The 12,522-nt window shown below is 39.7% G+C and overlaps 1 protein-coding gene across 2 annotated transcripts in view; it reads left to right on the forward strand.

Annotated features, from left to right (window-relative positions):
• fgd6 (FYVE, RhoGEF and PH domain containing 6) overlaps window positions 1-12,522 on the forward strand; it is a 36,429-nt gene that overhangs the window by 7,080 nt on the left and 16,827 nt on the right. Inside the window, exons 1-2 of one of the 2 annotated variants that reach the window (XM_027153977.2) lie at window positions 68-294; window positions 5,560-7,477. In XM_027153977.2, coding sequence (XP_027009778.1) covers window positions 285-294; window positions 5,560-7,477 — 1,928 coding nt within the window. In that variant the 5' untranslated portion in view covers window positions 68-284. Of the gene's footprint in view, window positions 1-67; window positions 295-5,559; window positions 7,478-12,522 lie in introns of those variants that run through there. The other variant, XM_047804339.1, reaches the window with a different exon arrangement.

The following is a 12,522-nucleotide window of genomic DNA, read 5'->3' on the forward strand; positions in this document are numbered from 1 at the left end:
CTATGGAAAGAAAAACGCACAGCTCACGCGTCCCCCTAGCGGATGTTAAGGAAAGAACAGCGTCGTTGTGTGAGTGGGGGCTGGACGCTGAATGGAGGCTCACTGGGTTTCTTTTGAAAAAATAAAAAGTTTGTTAAATTGTTACCGGACACATGGCGCTCTGTAGGCAGCGTTTTTAAGTCGTTTTATTGTTTTTAACGTTTGTTATGGAGTTACAACGGGATTATCAGCGACTTTTTCACTTAAAAAGCTTCTCATTCATGGAGCCGAAGGACTGAAGGATCATGAGTACAGGTCAGTTTCCTGAAAAAGGGAACAAAACATAACAAAAACAGGACCATCCTTTACTTTGTAGTTAGTTAGTTTGTTTGTTTGTTTGTTTGTTTGTTTGTTTGTGTATGTTCACTAACTCTTAGGATGATGTTTTGGAGATTAACACAAGCTTTGATTTATTATACTGGGAATTTATTTATACAGTTATTATAAGGCTGATGTTGAGGTATAAAGGAGCTTTTACTTTAAACAGGATTTACTTTAAAAGGTCTGTCTGTTTGTTTCAGGGTTTCTTTATGCACACTGAACCCAGCTTGTGTTGAACTCACGCTTTGTCCTGCTGTGCTGAGATTTTTGTGTTCTGTGAATTTACTCTATGAATGAAGTGAAGAAGAAATAGTCAGAAAGAGTCAGAACAAGTCTCATGATAATTTTCCATAGCTAACAAGTTTGGCCATCTCAGCACATCCGCCTGATGACCACACACACACACACACACACACACACACACACACACACACACACACATATATACACACATACATATACACACACATACATATACACACACACACACACACACACACGTACATGTATATATATATATATATATATATATATATATATATATATATATATATATATATATACATACATGCATACAAACATACACATTCACACACACAACTGAGACACAGATACAGGCTTTTGCACACACACTTGTACTGAAGAACCCAGCATATAGGTCTTTACAACCTTTGTGTCTTCTTTAACATTTTACAATTTTTCAGTACAACTAGGTTCAGGAATTCTGCCCAGAGAGAACTCCTTTTTTTTTTATTTTTTTTTTTTATACAGTTACAGACCCGAGTGGCCGAGTTGCTCTTCCTTACATTTGTCTTGGATTGCTTCCTTGGCTCAATAGAACACAAACAGGCAAAGCCAAGTAAACCCCGGAAATAAAGGCAGTTTATGGGTTTCAGTTACTGTCCTCACTAACCGGAGAGAGGACATGAATCAGTCAGCGTCCAGAACTAAACATTTTCATTTCTGTTGTAATAAATAACGTTACTTATATATACATACATACATACATACATACATACATACATATCAAGGAAGTCTCTCACCCAGAATCCTTTATATAACCCCATAATCATGTCTTTAGCTAGTTTGACATCCTTGAGCTATGTAATCTCATCTTACAATAAATTATTTATATATTTATACATTTAAGTAAAGGTGGTTCAGGTTCTCCAAGATGCCTCCATTACATAAGTTTTGGTTATAGTTTACTTTCTTTATTTGTACAAAATTTGTTGTTGTTGTGACCGTACTGAATAATAACATTCATAGCATGTCTCGGCTACTGTTGTTAAATTATTATTATTTTGTCTACTGGAATAAATGAAAATATCTGATATAGTGACTGAAGTTGCCAAGCCTTTTCCTCTTCCAGCTCTTAACATGTTGTGCCACTTTCGTGAGCATCAGTGAACCTCTGCTCCTTTTGTGGCAGTTAAGTCCGAGTCTCTCAGTCATCTTTAGTGTCAAAAGATGAAGCTCAATATCATATAGCTGTAGAGAAACAAATAATATGCAGGACCTGGAAGATTTGTCTTAAGAACAGTGGGCAATATAAGTGCTCAAGACAAACAACAGACGTATGAACAACTCATGTAAACACGTGTAAACTTTTGAACTGGTTTATTTGTGTAAATTCAGTTACTGTGTGTCTTGTGGACTATATGTACAGTAAACATCTGTTAGATGAAATTCCATCTAAAAACATTTTACAAGGTATATGTAAACTTGTAAGCCAAACTTTAGTTGCAAAAAACATTGGACGTTATAATGATCCCTTACTTCAATTCAAATGTATTTGTATAGCGCTTTTAACAATGGACATTGTCTCAAAGCAGCTTTACAGATCATAAGAAATATAATACAAAGCGTTTATTATACAAAGATTAATGTAATACAAAAGTTCAAGATTAATTTTAGACTTGTATTTAAATGTGATTGTATTTATCCCCAATGAACAAGCCTGAGGTAACTAATGCCCCTTTTCCACCAAGGCAGTTTGTGTGCTGGTTCAGAGCCAGAGCCTTATTTAAAATCAGTTCTTTATTTTTCGACACCCAAAGCACCAGCTCTGAACCAGGAAACGTGGTTCTTAAGTAGCACCAAAACATTGCTGGTCTAGACTTAAAAAACACTTGCATCAGCGGCTGGGGGCGGGGTTACTGTGATCAACAAGACGAAAGTGAACGTCGTTAGCGCTGTTTTTAAATTATTTTAAATCAGGATTCGCTGCATTTACATGCCAATGTAGGTTCGCAAAGCCATGAGCATTAACAGTAAAGCAACATCCACCATTGTTGATGTTGTGTTTTTCTGTTTGCCGCGGCTGCGCTAACGTTACTGTATAACGTTGTATACAGTGACGTAAGACTTGTCCCTGTGATGTCTCTCTAACCCATGCACCAGCACTAGTTCTGAATCAGCACCGGGTTCTTTCTGGTGGAAAGGGGGCATATTGTGGTGACATTGGCAAGGAAAAACTCCCCTAGATGGAAGAAGAAGAAACCTTGAGAGGATCCAGACACCCAAATCCTCATTCGGGTGACACTGGAGGGTGTGATTATACACTGTTATTAACACCAGAGAGCGTTATTATGGATAATGTCCTTTCTAAATTTATATACACTCTAACAGTTGTATATTGATTAGAATTGTTTGTTTTCCTAAAATTCCACATGGAGTTGGCATCGTCTCCTCAAATGTTCAAGATCCTCATGAAGAGGAATCCAACTGGAGCTGCTACATCTCTAGATGTCTCAGGATCGAGGAATCAGTGTAGCTGCTGTTCATGATATTAACCAGCACTAGATGATAATGTGCGTTTGATCAGATCTATTGGAGCACATGGTTATGGGATGTATTATGTGTATGCCTGGCTAAACAGATATGTTTTTAAACAGTAAGAGTTTGTCAGTAAATCAGCTACTTTCAGGAGTTTGCACTTGATTTGATGTGAAACTGAAACTTACACTTGACTTGTGATGTAAACAGCTGTTATGGCTGATATAAGATATTTGCTGTATGTCTGGAATGTGGTTATTTCCTGTATGACAAAATGTACTAAATCTTTATAGAATTTGTTTATCATCTTTTGAATCCGGAAGTTATGACAGGGAAATCCCAAATCCCTACAGCTGAGCTTTTTAATAATAAAAAGAAAAAAAGTATTATAATAATAATAATAATAATAAAAATAGAAAAAATCACCATCACCTGACAGATTTTATCATGGTCAGGCTCACTATGCACATACAATTACACACTCATTCGCATACAGGGGCAATTTAGAGTTAAATCAGTTCACCTATTGGTATGTGGAGGTGAGAAGAAACCAAGAGGAGACTGAACTGGACACGCTGAGAGAATTCCACTCTGAGAGAAACGCGAGCTAACGATCGAACTGGGAACCCTGGAGCTGTGAGGAAGCAATGATTCTCACATATACCACAGGCTTTAGATACGTTTTTGGCCCTTAATGCTCACACACTGTTTTTTAAGCCTTTACTTTGTCGTACAGACTGCTTTTTGTAGTCACAGAGCAGAAGCATATCATTTCATAGACTATTTTTAACTATACTGTAATAAAGCATTAAATTCTACAAGACATAAACAGCAGAAACCTTCTGATTACTAAAATTACATTACAGCTGAACACAATAATGAAAGTGTTCTTCATACCACTGTACCTTCCTGGATTCCAGATAAACAGCTCTATCAGCATTACAGGAGATCGTTGAGATTAAGTTGTGTCTGAAGGTGCCAGGTATAAAGACAGCAAATTCCTTACCAGAAGATTGTGATTATATCAGAAACAGGCAGAGATCCAGTGAAAGTCCTGTGATATGAACGCTGTACTTTTTTATTTTTTTAATACACGCACAATACATCATCATGTTTAAGGTAGTTTTTAAACCTGTCAGTTTGTGATATTTTTGTTCAGTTAATTTGTAATGAAATGTCGCGTATTTGCATCCATTTTTTTTCGTTTGTGGTATTTTGCGAGTTCGTTGTGTACTTTGTCTTGTGCCGCATTTGTGTCACTTGTGTGACTGTTGTGGCATCAAATTTCCCCTTGAGGATTATAGAAGTACTCTCTCTACATGGCACATAAGTGTTTTGATTTATATACAGTCTATATACAATACAGACCAAAAGTTTGGACACACCTTCTCATTCAAAGAGTTTTCTTTATTTTCATGACTATGAAAATTGTAGATTCACACTGAAGGCATCGAAACTATGAATTAACACATGTGGAATTATATACATAACAAAAAAGTATGAAAAAAAAAGACCCCAAACACACCTCCAGGCTGTGTAAGGGCTATTTGACCATGAAGGAGAGTGATGGGGTGCTGCGCCAGATGACCTGGCCTTCACAGTCACTGGACCTGAACCCAATCTAGATGGTTTGGGGTGAGCTGGACCTCAGAGAGAAGGCAAAAGGGCCAACAAGTGCTAAGCATCTCTGGGAAGACTGTTGGAAGACCATCAAGAGAATGCCAAGAGTGTGCAAAGCAGTAATCAAAGCAAAAGGTGGCTACTTTGAAGAACCTAGAATATGACATATTTTCAGTTGTTTCACACTTTTTTGTTATGAACTAAATGTTCTCTTTGAATGAGAAGGTGTCCAAACTTTTGGTCTGTACTGTATTTTCAGTTCTGTCTTAAATTGGAAATGCTGTTTGGCTTTGTATGAGGCTACATATTTTCACATCTGATCTGATGTTCTTTTTCTGCATGGCTGGAAATGATCATTGGTGACATCATATCGTGTACATGAATGTAAATTTTTTTTTACACTGTCTTCAAGTTCCAGAAAATGTAGTGCAAAATATTGCATTAAAGTTTCATGATAGTTGTTGCTGTGTACTGTGCTGGACTCTACTTCTTTCACTGTTCCACATCTCTGCATGTGAAAGTTTGTGCACCAAGCTAGTGTTCGCACCTAGCGTATAGAAAAGAGTAGTGTAAGACACATTATCAAGGTGCTTTAGGACATATGTACCAATTGGAGCACACTATTTTTAAACAGACATAGTAAATAAAAGGTTTCCATTGGGGAAATGAATAAGGAAGTAAGCTGATCTTATTCCATCAGTCTACTGAACTTGTTTGTCTGCTGGGTAACTGTAATTGAAAGTTCTCTCTCATTTCATGCTGCTGAAATATACTAACTCTGTCCAGTGTGTGTGTGTGCAGGTATGAAGAAGCCACCAGTAGCCCCCAAACCCAGGCTGTTGGCATCTCAGAAGCCAGCCCCTCCTCCAATCGCACCTAAACCTGAGCTTCTTCTTCCCTCTCCATCTCCTTCTGTATCAAAACGGGGGAAACCTGCTCTAGCGCCTAAACCATGCCTTGACAAGATAAGCCTCAAAGCTGTCCAGTCATCTTTTTCTAGCAGCACTGGCAAATCTGAGGGTGTCCCCACATCCAAAAATGGGGGCCTCTCGCATTACATCATTCCACCCAAGAGTCACCATGTGGGCAAAACGAGGGGATCCGAAGACACGAGCGAAACAACAGAATATGATATGAGAAAAAAGCAAGGCAGTCCAATAAAGGAGCTCAGCTGCAACAGTGCAAAGGACCAAGTGACTTTACCCAGACAAGATGTGCCAAACCACGTCCCTGCACACTCCCCAGACACTCTTCCAGATGCAAAGGAAGATACACACACAGCTGTGCTGGACAAGGATCACATGCACACACAACCAGAGTTACACACTCCAACAGAGGAAACCTTCCAGAATCTAGGACAACTTGCTGAGCACTCTTCACACACGCAGTGTTTAACCACTGATGGCACGCATACAAATGTTTCTGTGCCTTCACCCCCTAGTAAGCCACTTCCTGTGCCTCAGCCTCGGCGTCCACGAAGAAATGTGCTTCTCCGTCAGAAGGTGGTGGTGGACTATCCGGCCAAAACCGAGACACCAGCAACCAGGGACATTCAAACAGAGTTACCACTGTCAGAAGACCAGCAATCTTCACCAGAAGTTCGAGAAGACAGTTTATCATCCAGCAGTTCTCTAGCAAACACTTCTCCAGACTCAAACACGGGCTCCTCGGACATCACAGATTCCACCCATAACAGAGACTCTATTTGTAACACGCACAACTGTGGAAGTGTGCCCCATCCAGAGACTGCCTGCTATTCTGAGCCAGCCACTAGTGAAATGTTTGCTTCCACAGAGGTGGAGCAACAGCCACCAGCCCCACCCCCTCGACAAAAATCCCTCCTTCAAAATGGCAGTAACGATTACAAAATGTCATCTTCCCTGGATCACCTGCTTCTTACGGAGCCTGCAGACTCGGAGAGTTTTGACGAGAAGCTCAACAAGGAAGACGAGGAGGACGATGAAGATGACACGTACGGCGATTTTGCTCGTTGTCCATTCACCAGGAGTTTACCCAAACAAATTAGACTCAACCGCAGCCCTCAGGTGGCGACTGTAACCAAGGCATCTTCTGCAGAAGAGAGCTCACCAAAGATTGCCCCCAAGAAGCCTCAGAGGCATAGTTTGCCAGCGTCTGCACTGTTAAGAAAACAAAACACGCCGCCGCACACAGTCGTTCCAGAACCGCCTCCTGTTTTTGGAGCCCTTCCCGCCCCTCCTACTGAGAAACCCTCATCATGGCGCATCACTTTCTCAGGAATTCCTCTGTTTGGTAAGCAACTATCTCAAAGCGCTAGTCAATCACAGGCAAGTGATGGAAAGAGACCGGGGTCAGTGCTGGTCAAGCAGAGGTCGAGGTCATTCTCGTCGGCTGATCTCCTGCGCGTGGACTCTGGTGGCGGTGTGCAGAAACACCGCAGCCTGAAGAAACTTCTCGAAGTGCGAGTAAAGCTGTTTCCAAAGCTGTTACGTAGTGGAACGTCTCTGGACGGCACTAGCACGGATACAGAGTGTGTCACACACACAGCGGCCAACACCGAGGTCACACCCTCCAGTGAGGAGGACACATTGCATGATGGAGAAGGGGATTGTGGGGTCGAATATAAAAATTTTCACCTCTATGAGGAGATTCCTGAGTACATGAACCTGCCTTGGGTCTATTCCAATCCGAATATAGACAGCGGAGTATACGAAGAGCAGGAACCATATGAAATGAGCAGGTAAGAGATGTCTTTATCGGTCGTTTTCTTTTCTTGTTTCTTTATATTCGTATTTTAAGTCCCTTGTGTGTTTGGTGTCTTTTTTTAAACCACAAACAAAACCTTTATTTATGCATACATGTTGTCATAGCACCTACAAATCGCCATACTTCACATTTTACTGCACTTTCCAATTAAAAAAACAATATATTTACATTACACTATAAACGTCTAGTATACTGGCAACCACAAATATTTCAGTGCAGTGAGAAATTTCAGATTATGTTTTTTTTTATATTGAGGATGGATCGAGGTCCATCTAGACTCCATTAGAATCTGTTTGAAGATGTCGATCCCAAATTCTTCATCTAATTTCGGGAAGACAAAAAAGCAGTGACGTCTATTCAATTCAATTCAAGTTTATTTGTATAGCGTTTTCTACAATGGGCTTCGTCTCAAAGCAGCTTTACAGAACATGAACATAGAACAGAAGTTAAAAAAAAGAATTAATATAGTAAAAAATTAAGATATATGTCTATATATAGATAGTTCACAGTATGTGTCTATCTATCTATCTATCTATCTATCTATCTATCTATCTATCTATCTATCTATCTATCTATCTATCTATCTATCTATCTATCTATCCCCAATGAGCAAGTCTGAGGTGACTCAGGCAGCAGTGGCAAGGAATAACTCCCTTAAATTGGTAAGGAAGAAACCTTGAGAGGAACCGGACTCGAAGGGGAACCCATCCTCATATGGGTGGAACTGGGGGTGAGATTAAAAATATACAGTCAAAGAAGTGTTGAATTGGTGTAAAGATCACATGGAGTTCAGATCTCCTCTTGGTATCATAGAGTCCAACTGGAGCTGGTAGATCTGTAGATGTCTCAGGATTTTTATTGAGTCAGCCTTATCTCAGTGGAGGTCCAAAATCTTCATCGCACGGAAGACGATCGGAGCTGGTACAATGTCTGGATGCCTCGGGATGGGTAGAAAGAGAGAAGCAGTGTCGAGAGATTAACATATTTGCTGTTCATAAAAAAGGTGCAAGTCTAAAGTATTGGTGCATAATTTAATGGGATGTATTATGTGTGTGTGTGTGTGTGTACGCCTGACTAAAGAGGTGAGTTTTTTATCTGCTTTTGAACTGGGAAAGTGTGTCTGAGCCCCGAACACTATCAGGAAGACTATTCCAAAGTTTAGGAGCTAAAAAAGAAAATGCTCTACCACCTTTAGTAGACTCTGAGTTTTGTGATCTCAGAGAGCGTGAAGGATTGTCTGTAACCATCTGACGGAAGAGACAACTCCCAAGAATCAAAGGCTGGCACGATTCAATTTCTATTCAGATTCCATTTTATTTGTATAGCGCTTAGACAAAGGAGGCAGGAACAGCCAAGGAATAAACTGCCCGAGACAGCGTTGAGCAGAAACGCTGAGTAGAAGATTAATAACTGAAATTATTTACAATATGATGCATCCTGTACTTTTCGAAAAAAAAGATTACTATTTAATTATTATGGAATCTCTGTGCTGTCATGCATGAAATATCTCATTGAAATTTGTTTACAAAGCATGTCATTATGAGAAATCAGATTATTTCGAGATAAGTGTGACATTGTTACAAAAGAAAACATTTTGCCAAATTCGTTGGGATGGATGTAAAGTTAGGACGTTGGGTCCTGTAGAGTCTGTGTCAAAGATTATTCTGGGTCTCAGTCAAACTCTATGATAAGCTAATCTAGACTAAAGTCACCAATGCTAGCAGTAACAGAGCTGCTTGCTTAACATTGTGTAAGCACGGAGCTTTACTCTGAATAACCTGCAGAGCTCAAATCACTTCACAAGTGAAACAGCCATCAAGTTGTTTAATACAGAAGGCCCGATAGCTGAAGCAGCCACTTTAATGGTCCACTCTTGCAGTTCAGACTGACTCGCTTTCCTGTGGGTTATTTTCAGTGGCCAGAGCAGGAAATATCTGGAGTGGAGAGAGGGCAGAGCCTCTGGAAAATAATCTCTCTTACTCTTCCTCTCGCTCAGTCTCTTGCCCAGTCTCTCTCTCTCTCTCTCTCTCTCAGTCTCTCTCTCTCTAGAGAGAAAGAGAGGGAAGAGAGAGAGAGAGAGAGAAAGATGAAAGAAGAGAGAGAAAGAAGAAAGAGAGAGAGAGAGAAGAGAGAGACGAAGAAGAGAAAATAGAGAGAGAGATATAGATAAGAAAAAAAGAGAGAGAGAGAGAGAGTAAGAGATATATAAGATATAGAGAGATATATATCAATAAATAATTAAATATATAACTAAATAAGGAATATATAATAATATAAAGAAAGAATGAAATAGATATATATCTATAATAAGAAATAGAAATCTATATTATTCTAATATCTCTCTCTCAATAAATCACTCATTTATTATATATCTCTATTCTCTCACACACACTCACTCTCTCTCTCTCTCTCTGTAACTCACTCACGCTCTCTCATCCCTTTCTCTCACTCACTCACTCACTCACTCTCTCTCTCACTCACTCACTCACTCTTTCTCTCTCTCTCTCTCTCTCTCTCTCTCTCTCTCTCTCTCACACACACACTCACTCACACTCTCTCTCTCTCTCTCCCTTTCTGTCTCTCACTCACTCATTCACTCACTCTCCCTTTCTCTCACTCACTCAATCACTTTCTCTCTCTCACTCTCTCTCTCACTCACTCACTCACTCTTTCTCTCACACATACACTCTCGCACTCGTTTGTCTTTCACCAACATCTCTTTTAGCCATGTTTTCTCTCACTCAATTCAATAGTCACATCAGTCAATACAATACAAGCATTCTATACGTTATCTTGGTTGTGTTTACATAATCATTTATCTTGTTTGTTTCTACATCTGTATGACTTATGACATGGCTTTCCACAACACTCAATTGATTTTAAAGGCCATTAAGTCTTGAATTTCCTCTGGGATCAATAAAGTATCTACCTAATAAATGTTTTATTATTTTTCTTTTTCATTCGGCTGCTCCCTGTTCGGGGTCGTCACAGCCGATCACACGGTCCACATATTAGATCTGGCACAGGTTTTACGCTGGATGCCCTTACTGACGCAACCCTCCCATTTTTATCTGGGCTCGGGAACAGCACTGAGAGTTAACTGTTCATAATCTGGGTTTGCTCCGGAAATTGATTTTTGTTCTCTCTCTCTCTCTCTAATTGTTGTTGACGTTGACTTTATGGCCACTTGAAATGGATGCATTATTGTTTTCTTTGGAGTCTTGATTTGTTGTCACATGTTTTTGGTTCAAACTTTAATAAACAGAAAATGAGCAGTGTGTATTTGCTCTGGGAGACCCAGGTAGATAATATTCAAGCGAATGGACTTTAGTTAATGCGAGTCAGGCGTCGTCATTTAAATTAATTTGTGTTCGTCTGTGTGTTTGTGTGTGTGTTTGTGTGTGTGTTTGTGTGTTTGTGTGTGTTTTATACTCACAAGCTCATTCTGACGGAAATGTTCAGTACATATTGATCAGGATTTTGGTTGCATTCACCATCTTGTATGGCAGTTAAATATGCTAGACTTTTTTGACTGTGTGTGTGTGTGTGTGTGTGTGTGTGTGTGTGTGTGTGTGTGTGTGTGTGTGTGTGTGTGTGTGTGTGTGTGTTTGTCTGTGTGTGTGTGTTTTGTCTCTTTGGCGTCTTTTTACAGGCTGAGTTTATATAAGCTGCCCGAGGCAGTAAACAAGAGAAGCTCTGTCCGCCTGCAGCGGGAGACAGAACGAGAGAAAGAGAGCGAGAGTAAGGGAAAGAAAAGGGGAGAGGGAGAGAAGGGGTAAAGAGGTGTAAAAGGAGAATGGGAGAGACTTGAGTTTGTGTGAGTGTGAGAAATAGGTTCCTCACCCTTTAAAAAAAAAAACGGACTGCTTATTCTAATCCGACAAAACCCACAGCAGCGTTTCTCACAAAAAAGTACGCAACGTGGCTGTGTGAGTTTAAAATGGAATATATTCTCAAATAAAGCATCAACGCTGATGAGGTTTCACACAGGGTTCGTATTCTGGATGCGTGTTTCGAACACAACACTATGCTGAATGCAGTTATCAAGACCAAGCGCTTATTGGTAATTAACCAGTTTATTAGCAGTTTAAAAGCAACCGGACTGAGTTCCTTTTGAACTCTCCAAATCAGTTTCAGCTCGTATTTAAGGAATCCTAACATTTTAGTTCAGCAGTTTAAAACACTTGTATATTAATCCACTTTCCTCTAAATATTGTCTGTTCTGTTTGTAGTATTTAAACCAACCATTTAAAAATGTCACTACTGCACAAATAGCTCGGTTTCAGTGTGTTTATTTGCATTACTAGATGTCGTGAATGCCTGTGGTAGTGTGCAATACTGCCCGCTTTCACTTATTACACTTAGTCAAAAACAAATGAAATAAACAAACAAACAGGAACAGAATATTTATGACAGCGTTGCCAGATTGAGCCAATGAGATCAAATTTTATCAGAAATATTCAGAATGAAATCTAATAAACCACAAACAAAATCTTCTGATCAGACGGCATGGCTATGATGTACAGAACCGGGTATTATTGTAAACATTAGGAGAGGGTACGAGGGATTATGGAGCGAGTCATGTGTGTACATCAGAAATATGTGGGGTCTCCATTGTCCAAGTTCCCAAAAGTCTGGTTTCAGGCCTTTTGTGTGGTTTTTGTGAGCCTTGGTTAGTAATATTACCTCAAATACAGCTAAACAAATCTACATGTTACTGGGCTTGGGGACTAATACAGGGTTACTCTAAACATTCAGTAGCCTATAGAATAAGTCTAGTGCGATAGCCTCTGAAGTTTTGGCATCTTGCGGCTATATATAAGCGCTTCGTTTGAGTTTTGGTTTGGAATGGATTTGTATTTTTACAGTAGGTCTGGTTTGAAATACCACTTCTTTGTTGAAACATTTGGAAATCTAGCATTAGGCATTCACTGAAGCAATAGTTTTTTTTGTTTTTTTTTCCTCCAAAATGACATCACATCAGGGGCTCCTGAGTGGCGCAACGGGAGAGCTAATCAC

The sequence above is a fragment of the Tachysurus fulvidraco genome, chromosome 19 (genome assembly GCF_022655615.1).
Source record: "Tachysurus fulvidraco isolate hzauxx_2018 chromosome 19, HZAU_PFXX_2.0, whole genome shotgun sequence".
Taxonomy (NCBI): Eukaryota; Metazoa; Chordata; class Actinopteri; order Siluriformes; family Bagridae; genus Tachysurus; species Tachysurus fulvidraco.